Source organism: Schistocerca americana, chromosome 6 (genome assembly GCF_021461395.2).
Source record: "Schistocerca americana isolate TAMUIC-IGC-003095 chromosome 6, iqSchAmer2.1, whole genome shotgun sequence".
Lineage (NCBI taxonomy): Eukaryota > Metazoa > Arthropoda > Insecta > Orthoptera > Acrididae > Schistocerca > Schistocerca americana.
Window position 1 is genome coordinate 348,470,141 of NC_060124.1, and position 24,206 is coordinate 348,494,346.

At 43.3% G+C, this 24,206-nt stretch overlaps 1 protein-coding gene across 3 annotated transcripts in view; it reads right to left on the reverse strand.

Annotated features, from left to right (window-relative positions):
• The window catches only part of LOC124619192 (centrosomal protein of 89 kDa-like), a 102,562-nt gene that overhangs the window by 59,681 nt on the left and 18,675 nt on the right, over positions 1-24,206 (reverse strand). For 2 of the 3 annotated variants that reach the window (XM_047145412.1, XM_047145411.1), the window contains exons 3-5: positions 7,604-7,719; positions 7,117-7,451; positions 4,578-4,751 (exon numbers count right to left, since the gene is read on the reverse strand). In XM_047145412.1, coding sequence (XP_047001368.1) covers positions 4,578-4,751; positions 7,117-7,451; positions 7,604-7,719 — 625 coding nt within the window. The remainder of the gene's footprint in view (positions 1-4,577; positions 4,752-7,116; positions 7,452-7,603; positions 7,720-24,206) is intronic. The other variant, XM_047145413.1, reaches the window with a different exon arrangement.

Sequence of the window (24,206 nt, forward strand, 5' to 3'; positions counted from 1 at the left end):
CTCATAATACAACATTAAATATGAGCCATTTCTTAAAGGATGTCATTTTTCTTTGTAGGCTGTACTTTTATTATGAAATAAACACTGTAGTGGCTCTACCAAATGTCACTATGGAAACCCAGTAGCTGGGGAAGTTCGGTCAGTGAAGTATGCGCGCCATTTCGTCTATTGGTGTGATTCCCGGTGTTTACCTTTCAGTTTCTGTTTGTTATTGGTGGCACTGTGATAATGCAAAAACTGGACTTTCATTGGAATGCTTGCTTAAAATAGCTTCCACTACTCCAAGGATCATTCTGTAGTCTCTGTTGGTTTTGTGTGAAGAGTGCCTTAATAATAAATTTAAAAAAAAAACCACTTTATTTCATTAACATTTTGAAAAATGTCTGCTTGTGTCTGTGTGTGTGCGGATGGATATGTGTGTGTGTGTGTGTGTGTGTGCGCGCGCGAGTGTATACCTGTCCTTTTTTCCCCCTAAGGTAAGTCTTTCCGCTCCCGAGATTGGAATGACTCCTTACCCTCTCCCTTAAAACCCACATCCTTTCGTCTTTCCCTCTCCTTCCCTCTTTCCTGATGAAGCATTTTGGGTCCAAGGACACACTCAGCGATTCATTGCCAACTTAGTTGTGGAGATTGCAATAAAAATATAACTGTTTTGTTTATTAAGCAGCTTCAAGATGTAAGACAAAGGTGTCTAGTTAAAATTATTTTGCTGTAGGATAGATGGATGGCCCTAAGCTAGCACCATGCACAATTGGTTGTTTGAGCTCAAATTTTGTACAATTCATTTTTATTCTGTAAGAAACATCAGTACAAAATTTCAAAAATGTAGGAAAAGACAGATAACTACTTATTGTAAAGAAGACACATCAAGCTGTAGACAGGCACAATTAAAACACAGTTACATACGGCTTTCGGCCACAGCCTTCATCAGTAAAACAGAGACACACACACACACCATTCGCATACAAATGCAAGCAAAGCTCATGAACATGTGACCACCAACCCCAGCATCTCGGGCTGGAAAGCATTCTGGCAACCTGTCTTTTCCTACATTGTTGATATTCCTACCCGGAGTTTCCACTGTATAAAATTTCATTCAGATTGGAGGTGGTCAGGTGATATGGTTCCTCAAATTGACACACTTTCTGCAGAATGACCCTATAGTAGATCTTACGTGCACCAACTTTGCTTGAAATTGGTGGATTCCACTGGCCCCTATATGCCACAAAATGCTGTGGGAGGGGGGGACATACCTTATAGTTGAGTCGACGTAAGAAAATCTCTGACAGTTACAGTGGACATGTTGGGACAAATTTACTTTACATGCCTACCTCAACCAGTCATGAAATGTGATTTTGTAAATGTCTCTATGGCAACATCTCAGGATTGCCACAGCTCTATAAAAGACTACTGTTTTCGCCTGCAGCTGTTTGTACTTCACAGTTGTAAGCTGGCAACGACATTGCTAGCTTCCAGATGTCTTCTTATGCCAACTCAACTATAGCACAACTGAAGATGGGGTGGAAAGAGGGTGAAATGTAAAAATATGCATAACCCTGAAGCAATTCTGACCAAATTTGATATACATATGACTTACCATATGGATAACACACACCTATGGATTTACATGTGGAATAGTTTCAGACAAACTTGGTACATACAAATCTTACTAAACAGAAACTATTTCAGTGCAGTTAAGACACACCTCACACCCCTAACACACACCTAACTATAATGGTATGGATAGGTGTGGGATGGGAGTGACACATAATCAGCCATTGAAAAATAAGTGATATTAGTGTCAAATTCACAGTCTTTAGAATCACCAGGCTCACTGGTAATGACTGTAATGACATTTAACTTGAATTATTGTTGAATAAAACAAATAGAACCCTAAAAAATCATCTGGGAATTTTTAGAAACAGACAGGACATTGTTAAAAGAACACTCAAGAAATAATTTCACTAGTCATTTCTATGCTGTTAAATAACTCAATTCCAAGTACGAATACCTATGAAGACTGGGAGAAGGAATAAATCAAAAATCATCAAGGCTGGATAATCACCTAGTATTTCATACCTGTGACTGAATGAAATCATGAGAGAGCACACAAAACTATCAATGAAATTTGGGGAAGGACTGGAAGGAAGTTTCTGATATAGTTTGATGAAATATCTATAAACAGAATTCTGTTCATAGAAAATAAAAATAGAACAGATAAAGCTGGCACAACCCAAAGGTTGACTTACACAACACAGAACTATGCAAGATCAGACCCACTCGGATAGCTGCTTTTTGGACGGGGAGGTGCATCGGCACCAGATCGAATCTGTCTAGAGGATTAACAACAAGAGTCAGTGTGCCAGCTGGCCTGGATGTGATTTTGAAGCAGTTTTCCACATCCTCCTAAGAAGGGAAACTCCCCATTGTGCCTCCATCAGATTTAATGGTAAGATGGCACAGTAGATAGTTCATAAAAAACTGAACATAGATCAAGCATGAAAACAGAAGAACGTGTACTGGACTGTGAAAAAAGAAGCAAAATAGGAAAAGAGAATGGTCCAAGATGTGCAGTATTGAGCAAATGGTTATGTGGTTAACGTGTTGGACTGCTTTTCACAAAATTACGAACTGTCTGTCTGGCCATTGGCATGTCTGTTCTCTTTCTGTAGTCTTCACAGTTGTCATACTTTACATTGGTTATGGAACATGAGTCATGTGGTAAAAATATATTACTGTCGTATGTAAATATGATGAATACAAGAGTAGGCGAGATGCCACATAGACTTTTCACACAAATGAAAATTACAAATAAATGGGTGTGAACTATGTTACAACAAAGGAATTCAAGAGTCAAAAGTTCCAAAATGGAACACAAGATTAATACCATATGGTACTTGGGTAGAACAAATAGGAGGTAAGTATGTCTGGAGGATCATCGCCTTATAATCACAACATCCCAGCGTCAAGTACCGGTGAAAACACCCAAGATCTCGAAATCAACTTTCATTGTGAGCCTCTTGATTAGACCACACTACTGCAAATGGACTTTACACCATGACACAGACACAAATTTGAATACAGCCTACACACATTAGTGAGCAGTTAGACAGTTCATAATTTTGTGAAAAAAAAAGATGTTTCTTTTTGCCTCTTTTTTTCTCATTTCAGTACACCTTCTTCCTGATTTATGCTTGATCTGTGTTCAGTTTTTGACGGGCTATCCAATGGGCCATCTTACCATGAAATAAGGGGTGTGTGATGGGGAGTTTCCCTTGTAAGTGAATAGTAGGCTGGTACCCAATTCCCATCTCAGTAACACAATAAGCAAACATTTAGAAAACTTTCACTCACTTTCAGATGCACAACACTACACACAGACAGTTGGGGTGCACATAATCTGTCCTGGAGGGTAAGGGGATGATGTCAGGTAGGGCATCTGGCCACTCATTAATAACCATGCCAACCCTGTGCTGATGTAGGACAAAGGCACAAGAAAATGATGAATGCTATGTATGATCCTATTGGATCCCCTTGCCTTTCTTCAACCTTCAAATTGACTTATCCAACCAGTTACGGGGGGAGGGGGTACAGTTTCATGTAAGCTGCAGACCAAGGTGCTGTTCAGAATTTTTCACATACAGGGACAACTGGCAGAGGTGCATGAATTGACAAGGAAAAGAAATAATTCTAGCACCAACCCAAGGACTCTGTATTGACCGCTGAGCTACCAAGCCACAGAATAAAAGTTATTTTTAATTTCCACTCACCAAACAGCAGCAGATATAAATACTTATAAAAGGATATGTAAACACTACCTTTGGGAATAAGATGTTCGGTTGCCTGGCAACAGAGGGCAAAAGGTTATAGAAACTGAGAGTGTACCATGCAAAACATGTCAGAGTGAAATGCCCAAAACAGGTTTGTACCTGAAAGCTTGCAAGTGGCAATGAGAATAGTCAATAAGTCAGATATACCTGAAGAGAATCACAGATGAGACATACAGGGGCAATCACAAAGAAAAAGGAAGAAAAATGGAAGCAGCAAAGAGGGTGCAGAATATGGCAGAATTCAATTTAGAGAAATTTCCCATACAGTTTAAAGAACGAAAAATTTCTGTACCCAAGTCTTCTGTAAATTAACATGATGACAATTGTAGTGTCTAATTCAGTAAGTTCTGAAAAGGACAAAAATATGCAGTTGTTCCAGAAGCTCTGTTATTTATTTGTGGATATGAAGACTCTAGAAGGAGATTCAGATTACGGCAATTTCGTATCTCATCTCTTTCATTATGTTCCCAGCACACACTGACATCTTCCATAATTAAAAAGAAGCCACAAAATAATAATAATAATAATAATAATAAAACAAAAAGGTATAGTAGTCAAAGAAAGTGATAGAACGGAAGGATGATGGTAAAAAAGATATATCCAAGAAAGCCAAGGCGTATCATAGAAGTGAGTTTCAGCAAATAAATACATCTTACATCATACACAAGCACTTAATTCTGCAAATTTTACTGGTGTACTTTCCAAGTAAGCTTATGACACTGCTTGCCTGGAAAATGCTAAACCAACCTTTCTAGTAGTTTCATCAAGTTCAGCATACAGCTGCTCATTTTCTGAAACAAGGTCTCTGCAATGAGCATTAAGTTGTGCCAAGTCTTTTTCATAACTGCGTGCAAGATCATCCTTCTCTTGGATAGTTTCTGAGTATGCTTTCAGCAAAGGCCCCAGCAGACCATGGCTAACCTGTAGATATAAACTTAACACTTTCTCTTGCATTTCACACACATAACACAGTGAAATTATTAACTCTCCAAGTCAATGACATTTTAGTTTTCAGTACAAAAGCTTCTGAACAGTTTTAAACTAATATTTATGTGCATTTCTGAAATCCAGTTCCACTGCTTTTATCTTCCTAGTACTACATCCACACATGCATTCAAAAGAAGCAGAATTAGAGAGAGCTTTCTTGTTGCCACAAAAAATACAATATCCTGGGTGTCATTTGACTGAGATGTGATGAGACCAAATACTGCCAGTTTGCATGACAGTCAAGCACAGAATGTGTAAGATCCACATCAGTGCAAACTGATGGTGGCCAGCTTGGGGGTGCCTGGTCTACAGAACACTCCATCCGCTAGGTCATGCAGGCACTGCCAGCTTTTAAAGGGTGTACTGCAAGTATCTAGACTTGGGGAATTGTCCATGGCCTGAGTAACCTGTCCTGGCCAAGTATGTGGTGATGACTGACATTACCATGGACTAATGATGGGCCACTGTGCAACAAAGCACTTGCCAGTTCAGTGGTGGACAATGCCAACTGGTGAGCATGTAAACCATTCAGAACCATCTCCTCAGTATAGAGAACAGGAGCCACCTCATCACAAATGTGCATCTACTTACCATACCACAGGGCACAGAGATTAGCATGGGCACAGAAAATCAAACTGGATGCTCTAAGTACAGAATAGGTCACCTCTACTCAAACGTCACACAACAAATTGGAATATGCAATGGCTGGGTAGCAGCGTGCTGAAAATTGCTGAGACAATGCACGATACTAACAGGACACCATTTCCTCAGGTGGTGGAAGTATTATCATCTGAGGGATGTTTATACAGCATGAAATGGGGTCCTGACACATCTACCATTGTCTTTTGGTAGTGAGCAACATATCTGTCTCACTTCTTTTTCACAGCACTCCATGTGTGTGACATGTACCTTCATGAAGACACTGCACCAGAAATCCTGAATTGTGTCATGATGGTTTGAGGAACACATTACAGACATGATGTACTTATGTGACTTGGAAGGTCACCTGGACTCACTACTATTGAGCACATCCACTGAGCAAAATATTTGCACCTCAGATCATGCTCAGACCAATTTCTGTAAGTTTCATTGGCAATTCGGTGGTCATGGATCAAAGGAACATATGACAACAAAACTATTTCACCTAGTATGCAGCACATATGACACAGGCAAAATACTTTCCGACTTAAAGACGAATGTAATTTTGAACTACAAAGCAGGCAGTTGTTGACAGGTGTGAACGATTGATCCATAATTTTAGTAAGTCACGGTCGCAAAATAATAACATGAATTATCTACAGATGGATGGAACAAACGACAAAAGCTGACCTGAGGGAAGTTTGGTTACGTTTTCAGAGAAATACAGGAACATGTAAATCAATGTTGTTGAGGACAGGTAAAGCGCTGGTGATTTGACAATGTTAACTGGAATACACTCTTTGGAATTAGGAAGTAGCAGGAATAAAATACAGGGAGTGAAAGATGGAAGGAAGATGAGAGTTCCCACTGACAACAAGGTCTTTAGAGATGGAACACAAGCCCAGATTATGAAAGGATGGGGAAGGAAATTGCCCACTCGTTTTGAAAGGAACCAAACTGGCATCTGCCTGGAGTGATTTAAGGAAATCATGGAAATCTAAATCTGGATGGTCACATGGGAATTTGAACCATTGCCCAGCCAAATGCGGGTCCAGTGTGCTAAACACTTACTGTGCCACCTTGCTCTGTAGGAAGTGAAAGGTTATCTACAACTTGCAAAGAAACTAGGCCAAAGTACCTGAAGAGAAGGCAATAACTGCTAAGGGAGTGAGAAAGGTTTGTAACCTATTTCTCCTATGCTATTCAACCTATATATTGAGCAACCAGTAAAGGAAATTAAGGGGAAATTTGTGATGGAATGTAAATTTCAGGAAGAACACACAAAAATTTTGATGCTTGCCGATGACATTTTGGTTTTGGTAGAGACAGAGGGTTTGGAAGATCAGCTGAATGTAATAGATAGTGTTTTGACAACAGATTATGAGATGAATGTCAACAAAAGTAAAACAAGGGCACTGGAATGTAGTCAACTAAAATCAGGCGATACTAGGACATTATATTAGGGAATGAGACACTAAAAGTCATAGACAAGTTTTGCTATTTGAGCAGAAAAATAACTGATAATGGCAGGAGTAAAGAGGACATAAAATATATACTGGCAGTAGCAAGAAAAGAAATATTGACAGCTATATATTACATATTTTATTTTGCTTTCTTTTAGAGTAAGGAAAGAAATTAAGGAATAACTATAATAACCTACCTTAGCCCAGGTCTCAGGGGATACATCCCTTGGAGGATGTGGTGTGTCTTGTCGCTGTGATGGTATTTCCACACCAAGCTTGTGGAATTTCTGCTGGTAACGTTCAAGCTCTGCATTGAGTCTGACCACCAGCTCCTGCAGCATGGAAATGTCCTCTGACTCTTTTGCCTGTGTAGATTCAAAAACTGACTGCTCCATTTTTTGGCGAGTATCCTCCAGCTGCTCTCGCAGTGAGTCTCGCTGTCGTTCCAAATCTTGCTTGTGTTTCTCATACCGACTGAGGCGTGCCTGTAAAGATGCTATTTGCTCATTCTTCCTGCGAAAGGCTTCTTCATCTGGAAGCACATAGTGATACTTTCTTAATTAGTGAACACTTTAGAATGTTTTATCTATTGCTGTTCTCCTCTACAGCATTATTAATGTTTCCAACTATAGATAATTGTAAAACTGGCAAAATAATGCCACGATTCAAAAAAGTAGTACATACATAGCTGATGTCCAGAATCAGTAGCAGCTGCCTTCTGTGCCAGTTGTTGATTCTCAGTTGTGAGCCTTTGGACCTCTTTGACCAGTGCTTCATATTGCTTTTCATCTGCATGAGTGCTGTGAAATAGGTTATGCAAATTAATGGTTTGAACAGAAGAGAATTATGTGATAAAATGTGGCATATCTTAGTTGACAAAATGGAAAAAATGGCTCAAATGGCTCTGAGCACTATGGGACTCAACTGCTGAGGTCATTAGTCCCCTAGAACTTAGAACTAGTTAAACCTAACCAACCTAAGGACATCACAAACATCCATGCCCGAGGCAGGATTCGAACCTGCGACCGTAGCGGTCTTGCGGTTCCAGACTGCAGCGCCTTTAACCGCACGGCCACTTCGGCCGGCAAAATGGAAAATTATGAGGCAGAAACATATGTGAATAGCAAAGTTTTGCTTTCAAAATAATACTATTGTGAGTAAGTAGCATCCCCAGTAATATAAAATAATTACTGCAAGTGAAGATTATTAGTGCATTGCAAGGAGACACTGCTATGTAGAGTGTAGTAACACTGTTCATGTTTACGTCGCACTTCACTTAGCGTAGACCGGGACTGTGTCCTAGGCATGCCCGATGTTAACTGACTGGGCACGGCCCGAGCTGCCGGAGTTGTTGTTGTTGTTGTTGTTGTCATGCCGGCAGAGGTCGCGTCCGAATTCTCGCGTGCCCTCTGGTGGACGGGACTCTACTTGCGGCAACTACCGTCCGTGACGCGCCGTGCCAATGTGCGCCTCCCGCGATCTTTCTGGTGGCTACTACACTCCTCCTCCTTCGGGGGGTGAAGCCACTGTGAGCCACTGCGTCGGAAGGTGGAGCGTCGGGCAGGAGCGATGACCTCCACATCCATTGGATGGCCGGAGTCGAGGGGATCTGCCAATCCTCGAGCCGGAACCTTCGAATACGGCTGGAAGTGACCCACACGAAGAGGCCCCCGTTGTCCTACAACCGGAGCCCGGGACAGAATGGGCGACAAGCTGTCGAACTCCGGATCCTGTTCCACCCCGGGAGGGGCAAGACCCAGTGGCGGGGACGAAGGGGCAGGGACGCCCATAGGTGAACCAACCTCCTGAGAAACCGGGCTTGCTAGGGGGGCCGGCACTCGCTGGGGCATCTCGAACGATGGCGATGCCGGTGCTGGAGCTACTGGAGGCTGTCAAGGCTGAGAACCATCGCAGTGCGGCAGAGGCACAGCAGGGAGAGGAGGCAACGTCCCCTGTGAAACCAACAAAGGTGCCGGCAATGGGGAAGCCGGTGTCCGAGAGGGCGGAGGGTGGGTGCCCGAATATGGACGTAGCTGACTTTGGTGACGACGTACCACCCGGTCCCCCGCCTGCAAGGTATAGAGCCGGCAGCCATTTCGGCGCAGGACCACCGCTGGTATCCAACGTGGATTGCGACCAGACCCACGGGCCCAGACCGACATACCCAGTGGAAAGCCAGGTACTCCGTTTTGTGAAGACTGGCAAGGACCAGGCCGGAGGAGGTGCAGCAGAGTCCTAGGTTGACGCCCATGGAGGAGGTCTGCGGGGCTGCGTTCTCCCATTGGTGTGGTCCGGTATGCCGTCAAGAAAAACGTCTGCTTCCTCCGCAGGAAATTCGTGCACATACTTTTTCATCTGCGTCTTAAATGTGCGCACCATGCGCTCGGCTTCCCCATTTGATTGTGGATGGAAGGGGGTAGAGCAAACGTGCCGAATACCGAAGCGCGTACAAAAATCCTGGAAGGTCTGCGAAATAAACTGCTGTCCATTGTCCGAGACCAGGGTGATTGGCAGACCTTCCACAGAAAAGATTTTTGCTAGTGCCTGGATTGCAACTTCTGAAGTGGTTGAGGAGCAGCGAACGACATATGGGAATCGGGAATAAGCATCAATGACAATGAGCCAAAAACCGTTGAGAAACGGGCCCGCAAAATCGATGTGAACACGCTCCCATGCTTGGGTTGCCAGCGGCCATGAAGAGAATGCTGCCCTGGGAGATGCTTGTTGGCTTGCACACTGGGAACAGGCGGCCACCAAGTGCTCAATTTCTCTGTCAATACCGGGCCAGTACACATGTCTGTGAGCCAAGGTTATAGTACGGGAAACACCCCAGTGCCCCGCATGTAATAACGTGAGAACCTCCCGTCGTAAACTTGCAGGGACAACCACGTGAGGAGCTGTATCATCGGTAGCCAGAAGGAGAACGCCTTCCAAGACCGAGAGGCGGTCCCGTAGAAGAAAATAATTACGAAGAGGGTCCGAGGCCCGGCTCGGAGGGCGGGATGACCACCCCTGCTGAATGAGGCGAACTACTTGCCGGAGAACCGGGCCAGCTGCCGTTTCCCTGGCGACTCGAGAACTAGTGATCGGGAAGCCATCAACCGCCTGGCAGGACGCCACATCCAAATGAAAACACATAATCTCCTCTCGATCGAACGTAGGATCCGGGCCCACCGGAAGACGGGAGAGAGCGTCGGCGTTGGCATGCTGTCCTGCAGGGCGAAAATGAATGTCATAATGGTACTTAGAGAGGAACAAGGCCCAGCGCTGTAGTCTGTGGGCCGCCCTATTCAGAATCTGAGAGGCGGGGCCAAATAACGATATTAACGGCTTATGGTCAGTGATTAACTGAAACTTCGTGCCATACAAGAAAGGGTGAAACTTGGTAACAGCGTAGACAATGGCCAAAGCCTCTTTTTCCACCTGGGAGTAATGGGCCTGCGCGGGACTAACCGTTTTAGACGCAAACGCCAGTGGTTGCTCGGAACCATCTGCGTTGCGATGGGCCAGGACCGCCCCCACCCCATACTGCGAAGCATCTGTAGCCAGGACCAACGGCTTATGGGGATCAAAAGTAGCCAAACAACGGGCTTACGTGAGGAGGCCCTTCAACAAGGTGAACGCTCGCTCGCATGCAGGTGACCAATCAAAAGGAACACCCTTGTGCAGAAGGCAGTACAGGGGGTGGGCTATAGTGGAAGCCCTGGGAATGAACCGGTGGTAATAGGCTATCTTGCCTAAAAAAGCTTGTAACTCTTTCAGCGAAGCGGGCCGAGGAAGGTTGACGATACCTTGGACCAAACTTCCTAGTGGCTCGATACCGTGCTGAGAGATGGTGTAGCCCACATACTCAATGGATGGTTGAAAGAAGGTTCACTTATGCAGGTTGCAACGCAAGGCCACAGACCCGAATTTGAGAAAGAGGGTGCGAAGGTTGTGCAAGTGTTCCTTCGTGCTGCGGCCTGTGACAATTATGTCATCCAGGTAATTAATACAATGAGGAATTGTCGACGTGACATGCTCAAGATAACGCTGGAATATCGCCGGGGCACTGGATATTCCAAAGGCCAACCGCTGGTATTGGTAAAGGCCAAACGGTGTGTTGACGACCGCCAACCCTTTGGAGTCCTCATCAAGTGGTATCTGATGATAAGCCTCCGACAGATCGATTTTCGAAAAATATTGGCCTCCCGCCACGCAGGAGAACAATTCATCAGCACGTGGCAAAGGATAGGTGTCCACCACCAATTGGGAATTAATGGTGGCCTTGAAATCGCCACAAAGACGTAATTTTCCTGAGGGCTTCCTTACAATAACGAGGGGCGAAGCCCACTCACTGGAAGAAATGGGAAGAACGACCCCTAGGGCTGTCAGCCGGTCTAGCTCTTCCTTTACCTAAGGGCGGAGAGCCAAGGGGATCTGCCTTGCGCGTAGAAAACGCGGGCGAGCCGACGCCTTCAACGTTAAGTGAGCTTCAAAATCCGAAACACGCCTCAGGCCCTCCTCAAAAATATCTGGAAAGTCGGAGATCAAAGATTCCAATGATTGATAGGGAACGTCTTCGGAGACCAACTGTATGGTGTCAGCGATAGAAAGACCGCAAGCTTGAAAGGCATCCAGGCCAATAAGGTTAGCTGAGCTCGCATCACTGACAACAATAAAAGTAATAGGCCGAGTGACTGATTTGTAAGTTACGTCAGTAGTGAATTGACCCAGTAGAGGAATGAACTGTTTACCATAACCGCGTAGACGCCGGTAAACTGGCGCCAACGGCGGCGATCCAAGGTCGGAATAAGTTTGTGCATTCAACAACAAAACTGCCGCGCCTGTATCGACTTGCAGTTGTAACCGGCGCAACCGAACCGACACCTCGATAAAGAGTTTGCGTGCCGATGCGTCGGGAGCCTGGCCCGATGAAACTTCCTGAATGTCAACGTCCATGTCCTCTGTACCTGCTTCCTTCGATTCTTTTGAGGCTGAGCGGCAAACTTTAGCAATGTGACCTTTTCTATTACATTTGCGACAAACGGCCCAACACTGGGGGCACTCCGACCGATCATGATGTATATAGCACGACGCACAGGACGGCAACAGGGGCCGGCGGCCGGAATTCTGTTTACGCGCCATGCGGGAGCGGCCGTAACGGCCGGATTGTACCGCTCGCACGTCGTCCACCCCTGACACAGTGGACGCGGCCGCGCCGCCCTGAACCTCCGCGACATCGCACCACCCTTCCAGCTGTTGACCTGCTGCATGAGAGACTTCATACGATTGAGCAATGGACAGGACTTCCTCGAGGGAAGGGTTTTCTAACTGCAGTGCCCGTTGCCGGACCTCCCTATCAGGGGCCGAACGAACAATGACGTCGCGTACCATAACGTGGGCGTACGACTCTCGCGACTGCTCCGTGACAAAATGACACTTGCGACTGAGACCGTGCAGGGTAGCGGCCCACGCCCGGTAAGACTGATGGGGCTGTTTCTTGCATTGATAGAACTCGACCCTAGCCGCCACAACATGCGTGCGGCGGCGATAATATGAAGACAGCAAGGAACACAATGCATCAAAAGACAAGGACGAGGGTTCCTGCAACGGCGCTAGCTGCCGCAAAATTTGATACAGCGAGGGAGATATCCAAGACAAGAAGAGAGCACCACATACCTCCGCATCGGCAACATGAAACGCCTGGAAATGCTGCCAAAGGCGATGTTCATATGCGTCCCAATCCTCCGCCGTCTCGTCATACGGGGGAAAGGGAGGAGGGAACGGCGCCGGAGCAGACGGCGTGGAGAGCAACGCCGGAAGCACTTGTTTCGTGGTGGCCATGAGTTCCGTCTGCTGCGCAACCAAAACTCGCACCAAATCCTCCATGCCGTGGAGAAGCTGCGAAACCGGAACAACGACGCTACACGTGAAAGAACGACCCTACTCGTCGCCAATTGTGTAGTAACACTGTTCACGTTTACGTCGCACTTCACTTAGCGTAGACCGGGACTGTGTCCTAGGCATGCCCGATGTTAACTGACTGGGCACGGCCCGTGCTGCCGGAGTTGTTGTTGTTGTTGTTGTTGTCGTCATGCCGGCAGAGGTCGCGTCCGAATTCTCGCGTGCCCTCTGGTGGACGGGACTCTACTTGCGGCAACTACCGTCCGTGACGCGCCGTGCCAATGTGCGCCTCCCGTGATCTTTCTGGTGGCTACTACATAGAGTGTATTATATATCTTGAAGGAGTTAACTGAAACTTTTAGCATAGTGGGTGCACCAGAAGACTGCTTTGTTCAGTATTTTGTTACTGACTTTCACTTATGGTAATGTAGCAGCACACAAGTTGTTGCAACTATAACAACTATTATACAATGATGTGACAGGAACATTGTAAAAAGTTGCTTCTGGCATTGAACATTGACAAGAAACACTGTACCCAAAACTGATGGAATGAAAGCATGAATGTTATTACATTAAACAAATAATACTAAATGAGAATTTTTGAAGATTATGGTTTGTATAAGACAGATCCAATATCTAGAAATATTCATATGAAAGTATGAGAATAACTGCGTACACGAGTTCACTTGTAGCTAATCACCTGAGCCGAAGTTATTGCATACATAATTCACAGAAAGCTGAAAAAAAAAGAACAAGAGATTTGTGACGATAGGCTATGCATATACTTGTTAAACAATTTAGTGAAAGGTTCTAAACTACTATAAGAAACTCCTGTGCAGAGTAAAGGGAGTGTGCCACAAAGAAGCCATGTAACCCATACTTGAAAGGCTGGAGTAGATTACCCTCATTTTTTTTGGGTCTGGTGGGAGCCTATTGTTCCAATATTGTCTAAAATATTTGAGTTCCTAATGTATTGTTAACTGTGTAACTATTTTGAAAATTATCTTTTATTAGTTAGACAGTTTGGTTTCCTACAGGGAAGACTACTACCATCATGTCCATGATACTGTTAAAGAAGCACTAACTGTATTTTAATTGTGCCTCTGATGTTACATAATGCAAGAAATGCCATTGACTATTTCTTGCGATATCATGATTGCAAAGCTTGAATACTATGGAATAAGTAACTCATCTTCAACTGTGATTCATATTTAAGCAACAGCAGATAATTTTATTCAGTTAAAAACAGGCACTCTCATGTGAAGAAAGTAAAAACAGATGTGCTACAGAGCTCAGTTCTTGGACCACTATGCAGATCATGATGCTATAGCAACGCTCCATCCATTAACGAATGTGGTAAACGGCAAATTAAGAACTGACATGCATTCATATCTGAAAATATTTTAATCTTGACACAAATACATGTGCCTCCCCTATCTGAACACTCCTCCATCTTAACAATGAGAGATACAAAGTGCTCTCATGCCTGGAATAAAAGACATGAAATAACTTTACAACAGAAAATACCAAGGTCTAAATTCAGCAAGGGAAATTTTCATCCTGTGTGGCAGAAAAGGTGTGTATCCACGCCAGCTCCAGAAACACGATTTAATGGAATGACACTGGTACACAAAAAGAAAGACTGATGCATGACACTTTGTAAATCAATAAGTAGATCCTGCTGTACACATTGAGGAGAAGAACAAAGGTGGATCTAACTTAGTCAGAAGAGGCACAGAAGAATAATCCATTAAATTTCAGGTCAGTTGAAAAACCTATTACAACAGTTCAATCTACAGTGTGTTAACTACAAACCTACTAGGGAACAAGAGTGCTTAGACAATATATTTGTTAATTTTAAATGTACCTAAGCCCAGTGTGGTGTAACAATGTTCTCTTTTCTGATCACAAATCAGTGTCCCTAATATATGCTAACAGGACCAGCCCAGTCAATCTTATTGGTAACATGGACAATTCAAAAATGGTGATCACTACACACTGGACAATGGAAAAACTGACAAGTTCAGGAAAACCCTTGCAGACAGAGACTGATATTGCCACAGAAATGATGGTAATCTGTATCTATCAAATAATTAGTCAGCTAAGATAAATTTTGAATGTTTCTTTAACTCATTTTTGCAAATATTTAATGATAGTATTCCTATTAGGAAATATAATGTAACAGACAGAGGTTGTAAAAAGAAGGTGTCAAAAAAGGAAACTTTTTGGTACACTAAAATGCTGTCTGATATGAAAGATCATGTAATGATGCTGTTAGATATATACAATAATACTAAGTCTCAAAATGCAAAATCTCTGTATGTAAGGTGGAGAAATGGTTATAAAAAAGCAGGTACTGAAGCGAAAAAGTCGCACAATGCCCAGTACATTGAGACTTCTAACAATAAATGCACGGCTGCTTGGAATCTCATAAATAGTGTTGTAAAGAATCACATAAGGTAAAAATCAATATTTCTCCACAAGAGTTGAATTATTATTTTATTAAATCTATCGGGGAAGAAAGCAATGGCATCAGTAAACCTGATACAAGTCCATCAGAACTCTTAGAAAAAATTCATCATGGGATAATATTCTCACTTTCTTTGAGGTTATGCTTAGTATTGTATTAAAAACAGTAAGAAAGTTTTAAGTCATCAGAGAGTGCTCATATCTATGACAAGTCTTGCAATTTGCTGAAATGAAATGACATGTCGTGTCGCTTGGGCCTCCCGTCGGGTAGACCATTCGCCTGGTGCATGTCTTTTGAGTTGACGCCACTTCGGTGACTTGTGTGTCGATGAGGATGAGATGATGATGATTACAACAACATAACATCCAGTCCCTGAGTGGAAAAAATCTCCCACCCAGCCGTGAATTGAACCCAGGCCCCTTGGCATGACATTACGTTATGCTGACCACTCAGCTAGCGGGGCGGACTGAGTCACTGATTCCATCGTTTATCCACTGACTCACTGCATATATAAATGTTTATCAGAGGAATACTTTCCAGAGGAGATGAAATTATCTAGGGTGGTTCCTGTGTCTAGAAGGGGTGACAGAGACAACCCTGCAAGTTTCAGACCAATATCAATAATTCCAGTCATGGTCAAAATAATAGAATACACCATTTTACCATCAGTTGTCTGCTCATTTTTAAAAACTTGGAATATTTAATGCAACACAATATGGATTTTTAAAAAAAATCATCAACAGCAGACACAATAGGCTCTGTAATTAAATAAGTTCTTAAAGTGTTTGAGGAGAAAGGATTTGCTGATCCCACATTCTGTGAACTGAGTAAAGCATTTGATTGTGTAGGACATGGCACACTTCTACAGAAACTCCATTTTATAGCATCAGGGGGTACTACCTAAAACTATTAAAGTGTTTTCTCCAAAACTGAATGTAAGTTGTGTGTATTGGCACAGAAAAGTCTCTGAGAAACAATCTAATGTGGGGGTTCTGCAGGGATCTGTATTGGGACCATTTTTGTTTTCGGTAATAATCAATGATCTACCCTCCGTTATAAGTTCCAATACAGTGCCATTTGCAGATGACACTACCTTCCTAAACTACAAAAATGATCTAAATAAGTTAAAATATTTTTCTGACAATACCCTCAGCCAAGCGTCATATTGGGTCAGGTCAAATGGGTTTGTCCTGAATGAGATCAAAACACAAAAAATGGTGTTTAGTCTAAGACAAAAGTCCTTTTTATGATCCCTGTTATATAAACTTCTTGGGGGTATACCTAGATGACAAATTGTTCTGGGAGCAACACATAAAATACATTAGCTTAAATTATCCAGAATAATTTACTTATTAAGATGTCTTATGAAACATGTACCAGAGGCTTATGTTAAAACATCTTATTTTGCACTTTTCCAAAGTACTATGTCAAATGGATTTATTCTCTGGGGAAACTCAAGCCAAGTTCAAAATGTGTTACTCCTGCAGAAGAAAGCAATCAAAGTCAATACATGTTCTCAGCATAAAGCACACTGTAAGCCCTTGTTCTCCAAATGTAAAATAATGACTGTTATAAATATGTATATATACCAAGCGTTAACCTACGACTTATCTTAGAAGACAGATTAAGGAAAGGCAAACCTACATTTCTAGCATTTGCAGACTTAGAGAAAGCTTTTGACAATGTTGACTGGAATACTCTCTTTAAAAATTCTGAATGTGCAGGGATAAAATACAGGGAGCGAAAGGCTACTTACAATTTGTACAGAAAGCAGACAGCAGTTATAAGAGTCGAGGGACATGAAAGGGAAGCAGTGGTTGGGAAGGGAGCGAGACAGGGTTGTGGCCTCCCCTCGATGCTATTCAACCTGTATATTGAGTAAGCAGTAGAGGAAACAAAAGAAAAGTTTGGAGTAGGTATTAAAATCCATGGAGAAGAAATAAAAACTTTGAGGTTCACCGATGAAATTGTAATTCTGTCAGAGACAGCAAAGGACTTGGAAGAGCAGTTGAACAGAATGGACAGTGTCTTGAAAGTAGGGTATAAGATGAACATCAACAAAAGCAAAATAAGGATAATGGAATGTAGTCGAATTAAGTCATGTGAAGCTGAGGGAATTAGATTAGGAAATGAGACACTTAAAGTAGTAAAGGAGTTTTGCTATTTGGGGAGCAAAATAACTGATGATGGTTGAAGTAGAGAGGATATAAAATGTAGACTGGCAATGGCAAGGAAAGCGTTTCTGAAGAAGAGAAATTTGTTAACATTGAGTATAGATTCAAGTGTCAGGAAGTCGTTTCTGAAAGTATTTGTATGGAGTGTAGCCATGTATGGAAGTGAAACATGGACGATAAATACTGGTTTACATGGTCTGGCTGTTTGTAAATATGTCACAGGTGCACAGTTTCCCCATTAGGGGTCATCAAAGAATTTGCTGCTGAACTTCACAGATGTTTTGACTGCTTCTTATACAACACATTAGCACTGGAATCTGATTTGCAACACAATTACAGCTTACTTCGAGGAAGGGTAAGTTCTCATTACTGCTAGTACTGTCCACGTCCCTGGATAATAATTAAATCATACTGTTTATTTTATGTTTAAATGAAAGTTTCTAATGATGTTTACTGGTTCTTTATGGCTGGTTACACTCTAATCAAGACAGTATTCTTTTATGGGGAGGCATAATGCAACAGTCAAGCACCTAGGAGCAGAACAATTTCCATGGAAGGGGTTACCAAACATGTCACATTTCAAAGACTTGCTGGCTGTCTTGGTGAAGCAGGATCCCTTAAACTAGACTGATGGGAAACTGGTAGACCTCACAGTGAGTGAACAGTTCACTTTGAGGAAGTGTGCTACAGTGAACTGAAGACAACCCTTGCACCAGCACACGATCCATAGCCAAGGAACTAAATAGCTCCACCATCAACAGAGATTTATTGTAAATGTGTGAGCTAAAATTGTTCACAGCCATCTGACTGGATCACATTTCCTGCTTAACATGCTTGGAAGTGGACCTTATATCTTTCTCTATGAAGTAATACCAGAAATGTTGGATAATGTCCCACTAGTAGTCAGGCAATGATTACGGGGCCAGAATGATGTCGGTTAACACTGTTGGATTGGAAGGTGCGGACGGGTACCACGTCCACCAAATTATATTGTTGACTTCACTCCTATGGATTTCGTGTGTGCGCGGGGAGAGGGGGGGGGGGGGGGGGGGGGGTGATGGGGAGTGAGATGAAGCGTTTTGTGTACGAGACAGTGTCAGACACTCCAGAGGAGATGGTTGCACATTTGCCTCAAGCTGCAGCTATTATTCAATAAACACCTAAACATCACTAGTATCAAAATCTTCATGTAGGCTTAGTGGGGAACAGTGTACCGGTGACATTTTTGTCACATACTAAAGTATTTCTTTGTATCTCTTCTGAACGCTCAAAACTTTTCTGCACATAGTTTTTTTTACACATGTACATTATAATGGAATGTTCTGGATAAACTGTAAATAATTGAACACAGTGTCTGCCCCGATAGCTGAGTGGTTAGCAAGACGGATTGCCGTCCTACTGGTCCGGGTTCGATTCCCGGCAGGATCGGGGATTTTCCCTGCTCAGGGACTGGGTGTTGTGCTGTCTTCATCATCATTTCATCCCCATCTGGCATGCAGGTCGACCAATGTGGCATAGAATGTAATAAGACCTGCACCAAGGCGGCCCGACCTGTCCCGCAGGGGGCCTCCCGGCTTATGACGCCAAACACTCATTTCCCTTAAATACAGTCTGACTTTATTCTTGTTCTTCCATTTTGTTTGCTGTTGTACCCACAAGATGTGATAGAAACCAAAAATTATGCTAAGACACTTGACATCTAGCACTAACTACATAAACTATTGCTGTTTTCAGTATCAAAAGTGAATATTCTCTTTGGTATCAATGTACATTTCACTTGGGCATTTATATAGGTCTGTCGCAAAAGCTAAATGATAGGAGGAGTAATGTACTCATTGTGTAGTTGAGGTGCAGAGTGACAGGATTACAAACAAGATAGAAAACATTGCTTGGCTTTAACATGATGTTTGTTGCAGACCTAATTAATATGGAAACACACACACAAACATACGCAGACTGCTACACTGTTACAGCCAGGACACTACCAGAGCTGCAACTCGATTGGAATTATGGTATGTCATATGGAATGGAGACGGGGAGAAGGGAGGAGCAAAATACAGGGCAGGGACTGAGTTCCACAGAAGAGTGGCTCATGGATGAGAGGGAAAGGCAGCAAAAAAGCAAGCATGCATGCATGCATACACTCATTCATTCACCGTGTTTTGTAGATCCCATCAAGGACAGCCTTCAGGGATTGGTTTAACATGAGACAACCATATCACAAAAAATAAATATGTATACTGTATTAACAAGAAACTATGTCTTTCTACACTGCTTAATGCTATTCGAACTTCTGCCACCTAATTTTAAATGAGTAAATCAGTAAGAAAGCTGTGACTTTGAAAAAAGTAGCAGCCTCCTGGGCTTACCTACTATTTTTAGTTATATTGTCACGTAGAAGAATGTGAAATTAGATGAATGACGAACACTAACTTCACTTAACGAAGGTTTATTCAGCACTTCCACATACAAGAGCATGGAGCGAACTGCCTCCGGCCAGAACACATACAGTATACGTATATACAGCTACAGAACATTCTAGTACAATGATTCTTACATTTGTGGATACTTCTAGAATGTACTCTAACTGAATATAGAAATTAAAATTGTACAGTCCAGGTGAGTTTTGAACTCACAACCCTCCATGTTACAGTTTAGTATCATGACCACTATGCTACGGTGTTACTCAGCTTCTTCTGTCATATTGCTCCTTACCATTTAATGTAGAAATAATGACATTAATTCAACAGCGTCTCAGTGCTATGTCATCCTAGTCCGGGAACGTGTCATCGGTCCTGCATACTCCGACTCCTGATGACTGATGCTCACCCTGGCAGTGATCTTCTTAGAACTTCTTTTGCTGTTATACTCTTCGTCACCTTTCATCACTGGAGCTTCGTATTTACCCTGGGTGGCAGGATCCTTGTAGGGCTTCATTCGAAGAACGTGGATCATATCTCTGATCTTTCATCGTCTTCCATTGGGGTCGAAATCTTCAACTTCATAAGTAACATCAGACAACTGTCTTACAACCTTATAAGGTCCAAAGTAGCACCTGAGGAACTTCTCAGAGAGACCAACCCTCTGAACAGGAGCGAAGATCCAAACGAGGTCACCAGGCTGGTAGACAACAGGGCGGTGGCTCGCATCATATCTTCGGCGATCGTTTTCTTGAGCTTGCAGCATGCAGAGTCGAGGTAACTGCCAAGCTTCTTCAGCTCTGGTTAACACCTGGCTGATGTAGTCGTCGTCCACGTCATCAGCATGTAATGAAACACAGTGTCCATGGTCGTAGTTGCCTCACGCCCACGCACCAGGAAAAATGGTGTAAATCTTGTGGTGTCTTGTTGGGCGGTGTTGTAGGCAAACATCACAAAAGATAACACCTCATCCCAGTTGCTCTGCTCAACACTGACGAATATTGGTAACATGTCAGCCAAGGTCTTATTAAGGCGTTCAGTAAGCCCGTTAGTTTGTGGATGGTAGGTAGTCATCATGTGATGAGTAATGTTGCACCGATGGTTTACTCTGTCACAAGATTTGATTGAAAAACTTTCCCTTGATCTGTAATTAACAATCTTGGGGCACTGTGTTTTAATACAATGTCTTCCACAATGAATTTGGCTTACTCGGTTGCTTTGGCTGTTTTCACGGCTTTTGTAATGGCATAGCATGTCAGATAATCAGTGCAAACAATAATCCATCTATTGCCAATAGCAGACATTGGAAATTGTCCGAGGAGGTCAAACCCAACATGCTGGAAAGGCGTTTGGCTGGTAGAATTGGTATGAGTCAGCCAGGTGGTTTCTGAGGAACTGCCTTTCTCCTCTGGCACTCTCTACAGTGCGACACATAGTGACGGACACTCCTAAATAAACGCGGCCAAAAAAATCTCTTTCGGATTCTATCGTAGGTCTTAATAAATCCCAAATATCCCACTTCAGATGTGTCATGGAATTTCTGTAGAACATCTATGTGCATGTGATTAGGAATCAAAACGGATCAAAGTTTTTCGTGCAAAGTAATCCACTAACTACCTTAAATTTTCCTTGCACATCCTCTGACCAATTTAAGGCAAGCATAATTTGAGATATCTTGGCATCCTTCTTCTGCTCAGCAGAGAGATCCTGGAGTCCAGTGAGATAGTCACTATCTTCATCAAAGTCTTGATGGTCTCGCACAGGGTTTCTTGAGAGACAGTCGGCATCTTGGTGTTTTCTTCCACTTTTGTACACTACAGTAATGTCATACTCGCCCACCTGGCGTTGTCCTGTTGGATCCTTAATACCTGTCAGCCAACAAAGTGAATGATGGTCTGTAACAACTGTGAATAGCCTTCCATAGAGATACTGTCATAATCTGCACATGACCAAGATCACAGCAAGACATTCTCTTTCTGTAGTTGAGTAGTTTCTCTCAGATTCTGTAAGTGTCCTAGAAGCATAGGCTATAACCTTCTCTTTTCCATCTGAAATTTGCACCAGAACAGCACCAATCCCATACCAACTGGCATCTGTGTGTAGTTCTGTAGGTGGTCTCTCTTCATACAGACCGAGCACAGGGTCACTCGTCAGAGCTTTTCGCAGCACATCGAAAGAATCTTGTTGAGCAACACTCCAGATAAATTTAGCATCAGCTCTTAATAACTCTTGGAATGGCCTGGCTTTGATACAAAAGTCTTTGATAAACAATGGTAATAAGAACATAATCCGAGGAAGCTTCTCACATCTCTAACATTTTTAGGAATAGGGAATTCCGTTACAGATCTCACTTTTTCTGGGTCTGGTTGCTCATCTTTGTTTGACACAAGATGTCCAAGTATTTTGATTTCTTTTGCCCCAAACAAACACTTTCTTGGAGACACTTAAGAACGGCCCTCAGTCTTTTTATATGTTCATCAAATGTCTCTGAGAACACTATAATGTCATGGAGATAACAAAGACACATTGTCCACTTCAGGTGGCTTAGAAGATTATCCATCATCTGTTCAAAAGTTGCTGGTGCATTACACAAACCAAGCGGCATTACCTTAAACTCACACAGGACCTCAAGGGTGATGAATGCAGTTTTTTCATGATCAGCCTCATCTACTTCGATTTGCCAGTGTCCCGAGTACATGTCCATGGTTGAGAAAAACTTAGCCCCCTTCAGACAATCTAGTGTATCGTCAATTCATGGAAGAGGGTAAACGTCCTTTTTAGTTACCTTATTAAGCTTCCTATAATCAACACAAAAGCACAACCTGCCATCCTTCTTCCAGACGAGGACCACTGGTGATGACCATGGGCTCTGCGAAGGCTGAATGATATCACTCTTCATCATTTTCTCTACCTCATGGTGAATTATTCAACATTCCACTGCTGACACATGGTATGCTCTCTTGCTTATTGGTTGATGACCTCCAGTGCTAATCCGGTGCTTCGCTGTCAATTTGTCTAATTTGCTCTTCACCTGTGGATTGAAGCATTCAGAGAACTCTAGTACCTTCCGCCGCGGAAGTCGAACACGGCCAGGACGAATGGACATGGTCAGCCCATAGAGGGCTCCGCCTCCGCAGCGGCTATTCCGCGCAGCGGCTCTCGCGCAGCGAGGGCGCCACCACTATGCCACGTGCAGACAGCGGCCAATAGCCGCTCCCTCCGGTCTCGTATATAGGGTCCCGCTCTGCCCTAGTCCAGTCAGTCTGGTACTCCCTCTGGATTTCGTTTCTATCTCGGCGGTACTGCGTTCTAGTCGTTGCTCGTTGTTGACATTTGCCTGGCTCTGGTTCCGAGTGGATTTACTGTTGGTGTTTGGTGTTGTGGTTTCCACAAGCCTCCGTTGTTTATCTGTTCCTTGTTATGTCGGTCATAGTCGGTTGTTGTCAGTTGTCGTTGGTCTGCCGTCCGACTCATTCTATGTTTACCCGGTGGTGCGTGCTCCACCGTCGGCGGTTTCCCCGCCTGGCGGCTCCGATCTGCAGCCCAAGGCGTTCCCGCAGTTGGTTTTGGTTCCTACAAGAAATTTTGAAGAATGGCAAGTAGCTTCTTCTGTTGTTCCCTAGTGAGATCTGGTGATAATAAAGCTAGAAGATCTTGTCTCGTAGTGGTAGTGCTAATTTCGCCCACAGACTCAGCATGGGAGGTTTCTGTGACGCTCAGCTGTTCTTTAATTAACGTCTCAGCGTTTGCTAAGCACATGCTTCTTGGAAAGATCTGTGGTTCTTGGCGACTGTTAACTATCCACAGTTCACCGAATTCGTTCTTAAATGAGACGACAGAGGCTGTGATGACCAAGTTATTCTTCAGTGGTACGCTTCTCTTACATTCGACTACAAGATCCATGGGTTGATGCATGGCATGACACATGACAGTTACCTTTCTAGTGCTGACTGCAGGAATGATCACTTCATCCAGCACACATTGTCTCCACACACTCAGATGCGCATCTTCTTGTCCACAGTATCTCATCTTGTCTAGCATAATCTTCGAGCGACCACAGTATATAATTGACTGAGAAACTTTCAAAAAGTCCCATCTGAGAATGATGTCATGACTACACTCTTGTAAGACGATGAATTCTACAGGCTGTGGTTGGCCACTTATACCCACACGAAGGGTACATCTTCGTGTAGGTTTTACATATTCCCCATTAGCCACATTCAACAGAGATGTTTTGCTGTTGACGAATACGGTTTTCTGAAACTGGCGACAGTACTTCTCCGAAATGACTGAATATGATGCTCCAGAGTCCACAAGAGCTTGGTCTGGTCAGCCAT